This window comes from Trematomus bernacchii, unplaced genomic scaffold, assembly GCF_902827165.1.
Source record: "Trematomus bernacchii unplaced genomic scaffold, fTreBer1.1, whole genome shotgun sequence".
In the NCBI taxonomy this organism is placed as follows: domain Eukaryota; kingdom Metazoa; phylum Chordata; class Actinopteri; order Perciformes; family Nototheniidae; genus Trematomus; species Trematomus bernacchii.
The window spans coordinates 11,966,818-11,981,330 of record NW_022987593.1 but is presented as its reverse complement, the minus strand read 5'-3'; the positions used below and the strand labels follow the sequence as shown (position 1 = coordinate 11,981,330).

The 14,513-nt window shown below is 40.6% G+C and overlaps 2 protein-coding genes across 4 annotated transcripts in view; one reads left to right on the top strand and one right to left on the bottom strand.

The window, feature by feature from the left end:
• Positions 1-720: 720 nt before the first annotated feature.
• LOC117481957 (lipopolysaccharide-induced tumor necrosis factor-alpha factor homolog) lies at positions 721-2,295 on the top strand. The gene is made up of 3 exons (XM_034129902.1): positions 721-790; positions 1,093-1,225; positions 2,187-2,295. The coding sequence occupies exons 1-3, from the start codon at positions 766-768 to the stop codon at positions 2,293-2,295; spliced, it is 267 nt and encodes an 88-aa protein (XP_033985793.1). The 5' UTR covers positions 721-765.
• A 462-nt stretch (positions 2,296-2,757) lies between these two features.
• Positions 2,758-14,513, bottom strand: part of LOC117481709 — a 41,698-nt gene continuing 29,942 nt past the window's right edge. The window contains exons 45-58 of one of the 3 annotated variants that reach the window (XM_034129547.1): positions 13,249-13,378; positions 12,722-12,807; positions 12,496-12,625; positions 11,547-11,737; positions 11,247-11,337; positions 10,756-10,885; positions 10,489-10,679; positions 9,036-9,194; positions 7,744-7,880; positions 7,161-7,303; positions 6,978-7,072; positions 5,667-5,977; positions 4,937-4,977; positions 2,758-3,210 (exon numbers count right to left, since the gene is read on the bottom strand). In XM_034129547.1, coding sequence (XP_033985438.1) covers positions 3,137-3,210; positions 4,937-4,977; positions 5,667-5,977; positions 6,978-7,072; positions 7,161-7,303; positions 7,744-7,880; positions 9,036-9,194; positions 10,489-10,679; positions 10,756-10,885; positions 11,247-11,337; positions 11,547-11,737; positions 12,496-12,625; positions 12,722-12,807; positions 13,249-13,378 — 1,909 coding nt within the window. In that variant the 3' untranslated portion in view covers positions 2,758-3,136. Of the gene's footprint in view, positions 3,211-4,936; positions 5,978-6,977; positions 7,073-7,160; positions 7,304-7,743; positions 7,881-9,035; positions 9,195-10,488; positions 10,680-10,755; positions 10,886-11,246; positions 11,338-11,546; positions 11,738-12,495; positions 12,626-12,721; positions 12,808-13,248; positions 13,379-14,513 lie in introns of all 3 variants that reach the window. The other 2 variants (XM_034129546.1, XM_034129545.1) reach the window with 2 other exon arrangements.

Here is a 14,513-nt window from a genome sequence, read left to right as displayed (position 1 = left end):
AGTATACAAGAGTCACATAGTGATTTGAGAATATGTTCTACATTACATGTCACTTGTTAGACGCTTTTATCCAAAGTGACTTACATACTCAATACTGTGTGCAATCCCCACAGGAGCAATTTGAGGTGAAGTGTCTTCAGGGACACAACGACATGCTGACTGCAGTGGGGTTTGAACCTGTGACCACTTGATCCGAAAACCAACACACAACCCACTGCACCACACGCCTCCCTAGGATTCTAGGAATCAAAAATGTTCCTGCACACAAACAAAACCACCTGATTAAAAATACCTCCCAAACTGAAAAAAAAATGTGTTCTCCTTTAAATAATGTTCAAACTGTTAAAAAATAATGCCTTATTATTTTTGTCAAAATAGAGGCAGTCAATAACCGAAGGTTGAAAGATTTCAAAGATGTATGATTACTTATATTGATGACATCTATTTAGGAACACCCAGCCATATGCTGTAGTATTGTAAAGTATTTACATATGTACATTTCATTTATTTTAATCTAATATAATTGGGGCCTTCTCTATGCTGCTACCACTGCTTTTACCACTACTTATTGTATTCCTATTTATTTTACTGCATTGAGAGAAGCCTATGACATTGTTTGTGCCTGAGAATGATGACAATACGTATAATCTGATTCTGATATACGTTGCATTTGTGATCACTACAATAATTTACTAAATAATTAAAAAGTATGTACATGTTGCAGCCCTATACCTAAATGTTTGATACGATTTATTTACAGGAACTATGGCAAATGCACAAATACCAGTGGGTGAGTCTATACCGGCTGTACGACAGAACACATGGGTTGCTCCTCATTATTAAAAAGCTCCAATATCCTGTAACTTTTTTAGAAATTCTAACTCTTATCACAACGTTTTGTGACACACTCGAGGCTTTTATTGTCATTTGTACATAGTGTAGTTATGACAATGAAAATCTTAGATCACAGGATTTGCATTGTCATAACTACACTGTAGCTATGTTGACAATAAAAGCCTTGAATCCTTGAAAAAAAAAACCCCCCATGTGTTCTGTTGTACTTCACTTCTCCTCCCTCCTGATGCTGAGCAGTGGCAGTCGGTCCTCTGGGGGACGGTCCGGTCCAGGTGTCCTGTCCTCAGTGCCGTCAGACGGTCCTCTCCCAGGTGCATCACTCCTCCGGGCTGCTCACCTACCTGCTCTGTGGAGGACTCTTCTTCTGTGGGTGAAGAGGGGTGGAGCGTAACTGGGTTCATTATAATATTCATATTTCAGTGCTTTTTCTACTTTATATGAATATTGTTGTGATAATTCAGCATTTTCTTTATTGAAAAGTCGCATTTACCATATATTGTTACTAAACTCGACAAGGAGGACACACTACTTTTATTGGCTTTTTGGGGTTTGTCTGTTTTATATGAAAACCTTTATGAACAAATCTAAGGTTTTTTAAGTAACAACTCTCCTTGCCATGCGTCTTTATGACTCCAGATTGTTGTAGAACTAAATAACTACTCAAGACATCCTTAGTTTTTTAGGATTTTAGTATTTCTTCTATTTTATATTTAATACAATTCTCAAAAAAGGTGCAGTTCTTAATTGAAAACTCTTGGATTTGTATAATAGCTTCCATAACATGTAACCCAATGACTCCAAGTAGTATGCATCTCTTTATATTGGATTTTTGACATTGACTTTCTTATAAAAAAGGAAACTGTTTCTCTATTGAAAAGTCACATGTTTCTTCAAAGAAATTATTTTAACTAAATTCAGCTTTTTTTGTTGATAAATCTCATTTTATTTTCAATATTAATGTTGTTATGAAATAAATTAATGACACTTTATTAAAGGGTGGTATTTCTCAAAACAGATGTGATTTACTCGTCCAGTGTAGTATTACAATGTTGCCTTGATCTGGAGTCATTCGGTCACATGACATAGAGGCTATTGAAAAGAATGTGACTTTTTAATGAAGAAACGGTTTCATTTCCATAACAACATCCTGTCTAAGTTACCAGGTGTAATTCATATTTCAGCAGCAGATGTGCTGATGTGTGATCAGAAGGAAACTGACTTGTGAAATTCATAAACAAGTAGTGATCATTTTAGTTTTTGATTCATGAAAAAATAAGATGTTAGCAGTCACTTATATCCTGAATCCTGATATTCTCTTTTGTCCTCTCCAGCTTTGTTTTAGGTTGCTGTCTCATCCCGCTCTGTGTGGACCGGCTGAAAGACGCAAAGCACACCTGTCCCACCTGCAAGGCTGTACTTGGCGTGTACAAACGCTTATAACTAATACTCAAGCTGTGTTTTGATAGTAGAATCATAGTTTAAGGCACTAACACAAGGCTTTTTTGATTACTTATATCCAAATGATTCACTTGTGATTAAATAATATTCAGATAAACTCATGTGGAAAATATTGTTTGTTGCAACACAAACTGAAATGTCGGACTACAGACTGACGTTTCGTCCTGAATGAAACACTGTCAAAACTCAGAAAATGTGTTTATCCTGAGTATGACAGTAATAAAAGTTAACACTATTATTCGTCTTGTTAGTGGCTGCCTTAGAAGGCTGGACTCGAGACACAGACTGTATTCATAATGACTTTGCAACTACATTTGTTGATGGTGTTGGTTTCCTGCACAGATTAAAGCGTGTGACTCTTTGTGAAAATGTGTTCACTTCAAACCGTAATATTAATAAACTGTGACCAAGCAAGAGAGAAACTTTAATGATTGTTCAACAATGTAAAAATCAAGTTTTTATTATTTATCGTAATCAAGGTAAGCCTGTCTACAGAACACAAAGGGCTGTTTCTATATGATTTACAATGACTTAAATACATAATTTCACCTTCATTTTTTTAACCTTTCATTTTAACAATCATAACACCTGAAACACCAGGGAAAAAACACAAAAGTAGTAAATATATGAGCCTAAAAAGTGCATTTAACATTCAGAGCATGCACTTGCTGCTGAAGAATAAACAAATTAAGGATACATTATTTACATTTACTGTTTGGTTATTGCACAGTTAAATCAGTACAATGTAGCATGTAGCTACCACTATTTCTTCTATAACTATATATTCATTTTGCTCAATGACAAACATCAGCCATGTATTTTTTCATACAAGAGAAGCGATGAAGAGCGCGAAGAGGACGGAGAAGGTGACTCCAGCTTCTGCTCGGATGTGGGCTCCTGAAACAGACACACAAACTCACTTTAGACATCAGTAATACTGACATCATTCATCCAATACCCAATATATCCAGCTTATGTTCAACTAAGATCAGACATAAATGTAACTGTTGTTTCATGATGATGTGAAAGAGGATCTCTGGTAATGTTGCTAGATAGACAGACAGACAGACAGACAGACAGACAGATAGATAGATAGATAGATAGATGGACAGACAGACAGACAGACAGACAGACAGACAGATAGATAGTAGATAGATAGATGGATAGATAGTAGATAGATAGATAGATGGACAGACAGACAGACAGACAGACAGACAGACAGACAGACAGACAGACAGAGAGACAGACAGACAGAGAGACAGATAGTAGATAGATAGATAGATAGATGGATAGATAGTAGATAGATAGATAGATGGACAGACAGACAGACAGACAGACAGACAGACAGACAGACAGACAGACAGACAGACAGAGAGAGAGACAGACAGACAGATAGATAGATAGTAGATAGATAGATGGATAGATAGTAGATAGATAGATAGATGGACAGACAGACAGACAGACAGACAGACAGACAGACAGACAGACAGACAGACAGACAGACAGACAAATAGATAGTAGATAGATAGATGGATAGATAGTAGATAGATAGATAGATGGACAGACAGACAGACAGACAGACAGACAGAGAGACAGATAGTAGATAGATAGATAGATGGACAGACAGACAGACAGAGAGACAGACAGCCAGATAGATAGATAGATAGTAGATAGATGGACAGACAGACAGACAGACAGACAGACAGACAGACAGACAGACAGATAGATAGATGGACAGACAGACAGTAGATAGACGGACGGACAGACAGATAGATAGATAGACAGACAGACAGACAGACAGACAGACAGACAGATAGACAGACAGACAGACAGACAGACAGACAGACAGACAGACAGATAGATAGATAGATAGATAGACAGACAGACAGACAGACAGAAGATAGATAGATAGATAGATAGATAGATAGATAGATAGATAGATAGATAGATAGATAGATAGACAGACAGACAGACAGACAGATAGTAGATAGATAGATAGATAGATAGATAGATAGATAGATAGATAGATAGATAGATGGATAGATTCACTTGCTAAATAGCTAATGTCTGCTAGCTAAATAGCACACTAGGCTAATTGAGTCTCTAGGTTAACTTGTTTTATAAATGTCAACACTGTGGACTTTTGTCTATCCTTCTGGCAGTGAGAGTTATTATAAAGTGTCAACATGAGCTTTAGTATGCAGTCCAACCGGCATATTTGCTTTGGTACTTTTGCTAGTTCTTCAAAGCAGGGCCATCTGCACCACAGGACACTACAGAGTTATCAAAAATGTCCTCATATGAGATTTTAGGTCATTTTCATATGTCATCCTCACAGCCACTAACAGAGGATGGATGTGGTACTTTAAAAGCCTCTGATCAACGTAGTGTAGCTGTGATTGATCCCAAATAAAAGAAGAACTAAGACATTTGAACCCGAAACGGGGAAAGGGGCGGGGCTGAATATGGTGATAGGAACCATGTGACAGAATCAGAGACAGGTTTATTAACAGGTAGGTTGACACGTACGAGGAATTTGACTTGGTGTTGTGGTGCATACATTAAAGTAAAACAAAAATTCAAAACACAGGTAGAAAACTATTACTACTACATGGTGACTCACCTGTGGAGGTGCCATTTGTTGTGGTGGTAGGAGCCTTGGTGGTGATGGAAGGAGACTTAGTGGTGGTAGGAGACTTAGTGGTGGTAGGAGACTTAGTGGTGATGGAAGGAGACTTGGTGGTGGTAGGAGACTTAGTGGTGGTAGGAGACTTAGTGGTGATGGAAGGAGACTTGGTGGTGGTAGGAGACTTAGTGGTGGTAGGAGACTTAGTGGTGGTAGGAGACTTAGTGGTGATGGAAGGAGACTTGGTGGTGGTAGGAGACTTAGTGGTGGTAGGAGACTTAGTGGTGGTAGGAGACTTAGTGGTGGTAGGAGACTTAGTGGTGGTAGGAGACTTAGTGGTGATGGAAGGAGACTTGGTGGTGGTAGGAGACTTAGTGGTGGTAGGAGACTTAGTGGTGGTAGGAGACTTAGTGGTGGTAGGAGACTTAGTGGTGATGGAAGGAGACTTGGTGGTGGTAGGAGACTTAGTGGTGGTAGGAGACTTAGTGGTGGTAGGAGACTTAGTGGTGATGGAAGGAGACTTGGTGGTGGTAGGAGACTTAGTGGTGTAGGAGACTTAGTGGTGGTAGGAGACTTAGTGGTGATGGAAGGAGACTTGGTGGTGGTAGGAGACTTAGTGGTGGTAGGAGACTTAGTGGTGGTAGGAGACTTAGTGGTGGTAGGAGACTTAGTGGTGGTAGGAGACTTAGTGGTGGTAGGAGACTTAGTGGTGGTAGGAGACTTAGTGGTGATGGAAGGAGACTTAGTGGTGGTAGGAGACTTAGTGGTGGTAGGAGACTTAGTGGTGGTAGGAGACTTAGTGGTGGTAGGAGACTTAGTGGTGGTAGGAGACTTAGTGGTGATGGAAGGAGAGCCGGTGGTTGGAGAGCCGGTGGTTGGAGAGCCGGCCTTGCCTCCCGTGAGCCCGATGTCCAGCGTGTTGAGGTCAGTCTGGAGCCTCTGGCTAATCCAGGTCTGTACTGGCGTTTGGTTTTCATAGGACTTCAAATTTGCCAAGTTGGTGCCGAGCAGACCTTTGACGTCATTAACAGTCAGGTCCTATGGAGAGCAGAGCAAAGATTTTTGTGTGAAAATTAACAAAAACACACAGACCTAGCTAAACATGCAGGTAGCATCAACCACTAAACAAGTACATTTACTCAACTACTTCTTATACTGTAGTTAGGGTTTTTGTGGGGATGTATGAGGTACTAATCCCTCGTCAGTGTATTTCTTACAGCAAATGGCGGCTGGCACCCCTCCAGTTTGGAGCTGTCCAAATGTGTGTTCTCATTTATTGCATTCGGTTACTCTGAGAACAGGGGTTACACAAGTAACCTAAAGTTGATGCAAGACGTTGATATTTAAAATGGTTGGTTTGTATTTCTAAGCAAAGATTGAAATGCAGGACTTTAACTTGTAGAGTAAAACTTCGCAAAGTTGTATTAATGCTTTGGGATTTGGATATTTATTCCACCTGCGTCCGGCTTAAGTGCTTTTTCTTTAGTATGGCTGGCGCCTCTTTAAGTTCTCTCGGAAAAGGTCCACCTTTTAAAGACTTCTGCCTTCAAAGACCTTGCAACCCTTACTGCTCACTGCTTACAAAAAAAACTATATTCAACACACATAATCACCAGGCTGCCCACGATACTTAAGCCACGATATGATAGTATTGCGATTCTACGATATGCTAAGTATTGCGATACGATATATTGCGATAATGCAAATCACATGGGTCATATCCATGTCTGTCTTCCCTTCCTGGTTAAAAAATGTATTTGCAATATGAATAGTTTATGTAAATAACACAATTTGTGTTATTTGAACCTGAAAAGGAGATGGCATTGTTTTTGTTAATTTCATTGCAATTGTATACATGTCTTAACGTAACTTCCTGTTTTATATACACATTGTTTCGGAGGGATATGCTACAGTTTATATAATAAAATATCGATACTTGGCGTCCGTGTATCGATACAATATCGCCAAGTATCGCGATACTATGATGTATCGATTATTTTTCCCACCCCTAATACACACACACACACACACCACTGACCAGTATAACATTCTCGTCCAGTGCGGTGAAGGTAGCCATGTCCATGTTGATGTCGGAGGTCGACAGACTTTTGACATAGGATAAATCCGCGCCTCCTGCAGGCCAGGACAGAAATAAACGGGATTAACTGTGTTCAAAATAAAGTTTTGCTGTATGGATGTGTGTGTGGGTCTTTTTGCTTACCCAAGTAAGGTTCCATGAGCTGGTAGGTGGAAGTAGGGATATTTGTTGCGCGGGTGTTTGTGTCAAACGCTTCTTTGGCAATGGTGAACAGGGCTTTCTTTTTCTCCAAGGTGCAGGAGGACACCGTCAGGGCGTTGGCCTCTCTGCAGAGCAAGAGACACAGAGTAAGAGACGAAAATAGGCTCAAGCTAAAAACCTCTGTCTACAGGTGCTGGATACAAACAACGTAAACAAGAGTACAATGGATTAAGTACACACATTTACATTATGAAATACTTGAAAAAACTGTTATTTTATTTGGATTTATGTTGTACTACAATCATCATCATTTGGCATCTCCTGGGTGGATGTTAAAGCAAGAAGAAGCGGTTTTCTGAAATGTTGTACTTGAATCAAGCGGCAGTTTAAAACGTACAACATATTTTAACAGACAGTCGAGCTATGATCCTCACACACACACACACACACACACACACACACACACACACACACACACACACACACACACACACACACACACACACACACACACACACACACACACACACACACACACGCACACACGCACACACACGATCCTTACTTGAGGCTTTGTGAGGAAATGTTCTGCAGGACGTTGACGTCGAGGAAGCAGAGGTTGGTTCCTCCGAGGCTGTTGAGCTCCGTGCTGCCCAGACTGTTCCCCTCAGTACTCAGATACTTAGAGACGATGGCCTTCGTCTGGTGACAACAGAAAACACTCATTCATCAGGACACACAAGCACATATTTGTACACATACAGTAGCAGTCAAAAGTTTGGACACACCTTCTCATTTGAAGGTTTTTATTTATTTATTTTATTTATTTTATTTATAATTTACCATTCCAGGTGACTACATCATGAAGATTGGCTAATGGTTACACAAGCCAAACAATCGTTATGACATCATAAAGTGGCCAAAATCAGCTCATTTTCAGACAGGTTTTTATATAATGGCGCGTTTCCACTACACGGCCTCGCTCGGTAAGGCTAGGCCTCGTTAGGACTGGCTCACTTTATGGTGCATTTCTATTACAGTTTAGGAACTGGGGTAGTATCTATAGTAACGCAGTGTAGGCGGAGCCGTGACGTCATCTTCAATGAGAACCCCAGAAAAACAACACAGCCGTTAGCTGTTAGCACTCAGAGCTCACAGCTCCTCATATCTGTTCAGAAACTAGACAAAAGTTAAACAAGTACAAACCACAGACTGCCTGTGTCATGGCGAGTACAGTCGCTGCTTTATTTATGTCTGTATAGGCCGTTGTTGTGAGTGTGGACGGTCGGAGCATATACTGCGTTAGCTTAGCCGATCTCCATTTAGAAAACACGCATTTTAAAAGGTTTTTCGCCTGCCGTCTGTCTGCAGACTTGTCAAAGCATTAATTCATGGTTTTTACTAACCGGTATCAGTATGTTGTTACTTCGGCATCATTTTGAAACGTGTATTACAATTAAATCACGGTCAAATATGTTCATCTTGTTGTAGTTGTAGCCCCCTTGCCAGCGATTCTCTCTCTAGTTTAGCAAACTCAGCACGACTCAGCCTGGTGTTCCTGGCCCTAGAACCACGATTTTATGGGGCCAGAAAAACTGTGAATTAGGACCCGCTAGCCGGTACTAGGCCAAGTGGAAACGCAACCAAAAACGGGCCCCGCATGGCTCGGCACGCTTAAAGCGAGCTCCGCGCTGCAGTGGAAACGCGCCATAAATGGATCAGGACAAAAAGTGAGAGAATCTTTTTTCCTGAAACTTTCAGAATCTCTTTACACAGAGGGGACACATGTTGATGTATAAAAGACATGAAAAAGTGGATTTTTCACAATAGGTCCCCTTTAATTAATTGTCTGCTCACCAGGCTCGAGTCCCACTCCCCATTGTCCGAGTCCATCAGAGAGGAGAGAGTGTCGATCTGAGTGATGGTCCACATGTCGATGTTCTCCACTGTGGCAACGCGGGACGCCGGGCCCAAGAGCTGGACCTGAGCTTCTGGGATGTCAGAGCTGGAGTACGCCTTAAAATATGTGAGAATAAGAGTCAGTTAGTCTGTTTAAAGTTCTCTGTGGAGATGTATCTGTAAATGAACAGAGGGAAAGTGAAGATGAGACACTTATGAGAGGATGAGTCACTCAATGTATGTACAAAGAGTTTAAATGCAGATATATTCTTGAAAACGGAAAACAGAATCAATGCAAACAGACTTTGAAGGTGAAAGAAGCTAAGATAATGTCCCAAATAATTTAAAGTGGACCTATCATGCTATATTTGAATAATATAGTGTAGGACCATACCTATATAAGGCATATTTATACTTTTTTTTTTTCAAAATACCAAACATTTCATGCATTTTAGCCATGCCTCATTTTGCTCAATTTGCACTTTTGTAGCCCTGTTTTTGCAAGGGCAGATTCTGTGAGAACAGCACCACCTACAGGCCTGGCATATGTACTACAGCGTCTCCAGCGCTTTCGAACGGCAATGGCCGTGGCTGTCTCCTCCTGATTGGTGGAGTTGGCCCAATAGCCGTAGCGCCACCGTCCTGACGTCAGGACAGTGTTCAAATCTGGATCAGTTTTTATCAGATCCGTTGCAGCCCCTTTTTTAGAGATTTGGGTATGGAGGAAAATAGAGAGGGTTGTGTTTTCTGACACTTGGTGAGTTCCCTGGAACACCGGGGACACGTATTCATGTATAAAAGACGTACAAAAGTGCATTTTGCATGATAGGTCCCCTTTGAAGAAAATCCTGTGTAGCATTATCAAAGTGTCTTGTATCCATAAATGGACTTATGGAAACACAATGTTTACGTGATAGCTATTTTTTTAGTTATCATTTTTTAAATTCCTTTCCCATTTCCATTCATATGGTACAAGAATACGCTTGCACACTCTTAAACAAATTGCTTTATGTTTGTTAAAAAACAACACCTTTGACAGACCACCAAACTAAAGAAGCAAATAACACAGAATATTTAAGAATGATTCAGTGATAACAATTCAGGACAAACACAAAACTAAAGAGACGTCCATAGAACGGATTATATATATTAAAAAAATACTGAATGTGCACAAAACAAATGATATTCATTCAGATTAGATTGCATTTGACTGTGTGTAAATGTTTGCCGCTGACGTAGATAACATTTTTGATTTGCAAATAACGTTTTCTGGTACGTAAAGGGAGGGAAGAAGTGTATACAATTTATACAGATTTTAGGTATATAACTCCTTTAATAAAATGTACTTAAACAGCAGCAACAAGTCTGACCTCTTATTGATCAGACATTTACAAATCAATCCGTGACTCACCTCGTGCAGCTTGCTGAGAACGATCTTGAGGTAATCCTCGTCGTCCACCTTGTCCGTGATGCCGTCCAGATTGTTTTTAACGGTGGAGGCGCTGAGGCAGCAGTTAAACTGAGTGATGTCGTCATAGTCGAAGGGGAACGTGTCATCGCTGATGATCACCTGATTGATCTCTCCTACAGTGCACTCAGCGACTTAAACACAGGAAGATGAATGTTTAATACGGTGAATTCATGAAGAGATAATAGCAGATAACGGAGGGAGACTCACCGACAGATCGCTTTGATTTATTCTTAATGGACTTTCTTATTTCTTTCTTCAGACTCTTCCTCTTCTTTCTGCTCCCTCCGTTGCTTCTAAGAACTTTCAGGAAGTACTTCAAGAACGTCCGCTTTGTTTTCTGCTCGCAGGAACAAAACGAAACACAAAATGAAACTCAAGAAAATCTCAATCCATCACCAAGCAGGCGACATAATGCCAGGATGTACACTTACAATGCCTACATGGTCTTTCCTCTTCACACATATCAAACTTATTATATATTCCTTTGTTTGTAAACTGCTTTAAAATTCTTCTTTACCACATTTCTTTCCCCTTATAGGAGCTGTAATGTATTTCAATCCTCTGTTTATAACTGTATATCCATGTTTTTCGATGTGAAGCACTTTGCTACTCAAATAAAATCTTAGCTACTTTCTCACTTACTAATGGAATCACAATTTGTTCTTCTATTTGCATTCATCCACGTGTTAGTTACTCACTTTATTAAAGTTATCGTAGAAGCTGGAAGTCAGATACAGCGGTAACATCTCGAGGTCCTTCAGAGTCTGTAATGTCCATGTTGATGCAGCTCTGGTTAAAAATAAAGACATGTATTTTTAACAAACTGAAATTCAAACTTATATATTTTGCTTTCTTTACATTTTTTATCTGTTTTGACTTTTTTTTGGAGAAAGAAACAGCGAAAATGTTATTGTTGCTTGTAAGAAATAAAGTAGGTTTTATACCAAGTAAACAAAAGATTTGATGATAAATGTATGATATTGCTGCTGTTGACGTACCCGTACTGAGTCTTCCCGCCCTGCAGCAGAGCTTCAACAGCGGCCGCCTGAGCGTCTGTGAGGTCCGGACAGTTGTTGAGTTTCTCCAGGATGGACGGGTCAGAGTTCTCGATGTACGACCCGTCCAGAACGCAGCACATGTTCCCTAACACCGACACATTATCCTCCGTCAGACTCGTGTTGGTTATATTCTGAGAAGACAGGAGGGTTAGAAACAGGAATTAATTACAGACTGGAATACGGTTAGATTTTCATTCAGACTGACATTAATGTACAGTTTAAATCCGGGGTTCGTTATGATAGCAGATTATATTTAATATCATAAAAATAGTCTTAATGGAGCACATTTTGAATTTCAATCAGTCACATCTTTACTCTGGAGTCCTGAACTCATTTTATTAATTTGATTTGCCTTTATTGGAAAGATAAAAGGGTGGAAATGGAAACGGAGTAAAGATAGAGAGGTATAACATGCAACACAGGTCTTACAGCTGAAATCAAAACAGGGACATTGCGGTAAAGTTAAATACTAACCATTCAGCTAAAGTAAAAGTAAGTAAGGTCAGTAAAAATACATTGTAGCACGGGAAAAAGTGTCCTGGACAATGATTTTATAAAAAAATATTAAGTGAATTGCTAGTAGTTGACACTATTGTTTGTGCCTCTAGTTTTCATTGATATTATCACAATGACTGTATTGTACATGTAATGCATTTGCACTGACAGACAACAAGACTCAAAACTAAATTGGCATCCTGATAGGTATTTAATTTGAACCTTTATATCGTCACTTAACCTTAATCTCCCTCCAATAAATTGATTCCGTTGTTTCAACACTTTTTAATGTCTAAGAAAGACAGTTTGACTTTTGTTCAATAAGTTCTTTTAGTGTTGAACTTCGGGAACTTGAGATGGACATTATATGTGATTTTTTGTTTCGTGGACTCACCAGGCAGCTCTTCGCGTTATCAAACAGAGCGCTGCGTTGGTAGCTGAGGTCGGAGGAGAAGACGGAGAAGTCTGCGTCTGAAAGCTGCTCGAAATACGACCGGCAAATGGCCTCTGGCACCAGAGAGTAACTGCACACAGACAGAGAGTCGGTCAATAACACACACTGCTCTGAAGATCTGTGAAATGAAGACTAAATCGGTTTTTCAACCTAAATCCAGACTCACTCGTAGTACATCAGCATATCAGGAGGAAACATGTTGAAGATGGTGGCGTCGGAGTCGTCTTTGATGTAGTTGTACATGCAGGTCAACTGTTGGTGAGCAGAAGAAACGTTTACATTATTTGGGATACATCTCCTACATAGTTGCACGCTGCTGTGATTTGTAAATGTTAAGGTGAAAGTAAAAAAAAGACATAAAGGAGAAGTAACAGCCTTAAAAATGGTTTAGAAAGAAGTACTTGTTTTTCTAAATAAATAAGAATCTGAAACATATCTTTAAGTCACTCAAAGACTTTCATTTAAGTACATTTCAAATCACTACCTTTCGCCAAATGCAGTTGCTGATTGAAAACACTGAACGCACGCACGCACACGCACACGCACACACACACACACACACACACACACACACACACACACACCACACACACACACACACACACACACACACACACACACACACACACACACACACACACACACACACACACACACACACACACACACACACACACACACACACACTCTCACCTGAGTCTCCACCAGTGTGACCTTTCTCTTTCCTTTCCTCCGACAGGCTTTGATCAGCTTCTTGATCTGCACCGTCTTAAAAGTCCTCACTCCGGTGCACGTGAAGCCTTGCAGCACAGAGGACGACAAGCTACAAACACATAAAAACACACACACGTTATTCTCGATATACAGTATACACAATTATACACGGTACACACTATGACTGAGGCCAAGATTAAGATATGATTGCATGTAAATGCATGATGTAAATGCATGATGCGCCGGTGAAGATGGCCGCATCGTCTTCGTGCTCCTCTCCAACTTTGCCCATTTTCGTATTTTGTACATATTTCTTTTACTTTTGCCGTTTTACTTTTAACATGGTTCGCAACATGCTAGCCGACCGCACCTACTCTGCCATACAATATAGCAGAGAGGAACTTCTCCAATTGCGAAACTTCGTGGACAATATTAACCCTCCGACAGACAATGGAGATTCACCATGGCTACCTGTTGCTGTTCTACCTGAGAGACGCAAGAAGAGGACAAAGCGCGGATGCCGGGCCGGGCTGCTGGTCAGACTAAGAAAACGTGAGAATCGGCCCCCTCTTCCGAGTATTCTTCTGGCTAATGTTCAATCCATTGAAAATAAGCTAGATGAACTCAGAAGCCGGATTGCTTTTCAACGGGACATTAAGAACTGTAACGTGTTAATTCTCACTGAGACTTGGCTCAACCCCGCTATCCCGGACTCCGCTATTGTCCCTGACGGATTCTCTATTTTTCGTCAGAACCGGACTGCAAACTCGGGGAAAAGTAAGGGAGGCGGTGTGTGTGTAATGACTAACAACAACTGGTGCTCAGATGTGAAGATTATTTCATCGGACTGTTCCGCACAGCTAGAGCACCTCATGATCTCATGTCGGGCCTTCCATCTGCCGAGGGAATTCACATCTGTTGTGATAACAGCAGTGTATATCCCGCCGCAGCCACTCGCCGACAACAACACGGCACTCGATCAGCTGTTTGGGTTTATTGATAAAACCGAGACTTCACGGCCAGATGCGGCGTTCGTTGTGGCCGGAGATTTCAACACCGCCAACATGAAGAAGGTTTTGCCAAAATATTACCAACACATCAACTTCCCGACGCGCGGGGGAAACATACTGGACCATGTTTATTCCCCTTTCCGGAATGGATATAAGGCTCTCCCTCGCCCTCCCTTCGGCAAATCAGACCATATCTCACTACTGTTGTTGCCTGCTTACAAGCAGAAACTTAAA

Bases quoted from the DNA above. Each gene is read 5' to 3' on its own strand.
- LOC117481957 (XM_034129902.1), top strand. From the start codon at position 766: ATGGCAAATGCACAAATACCAGTGG. The intron at 791-1,092 runs GTGAGTCTATAC...GATGCTGAGCAG, and splicing joins AAATGCACAAATACCAGTGG to TGGCAGTCGGTCCTCTGGGG. The intron at 1,226-2,186 runs GTGAAGAGGGGT...TGTCCTCTCCAG, and splicing joins GGAGGACTCTTCTTCTGTGG to CTTTGTTTTAGGTTGCTGTC.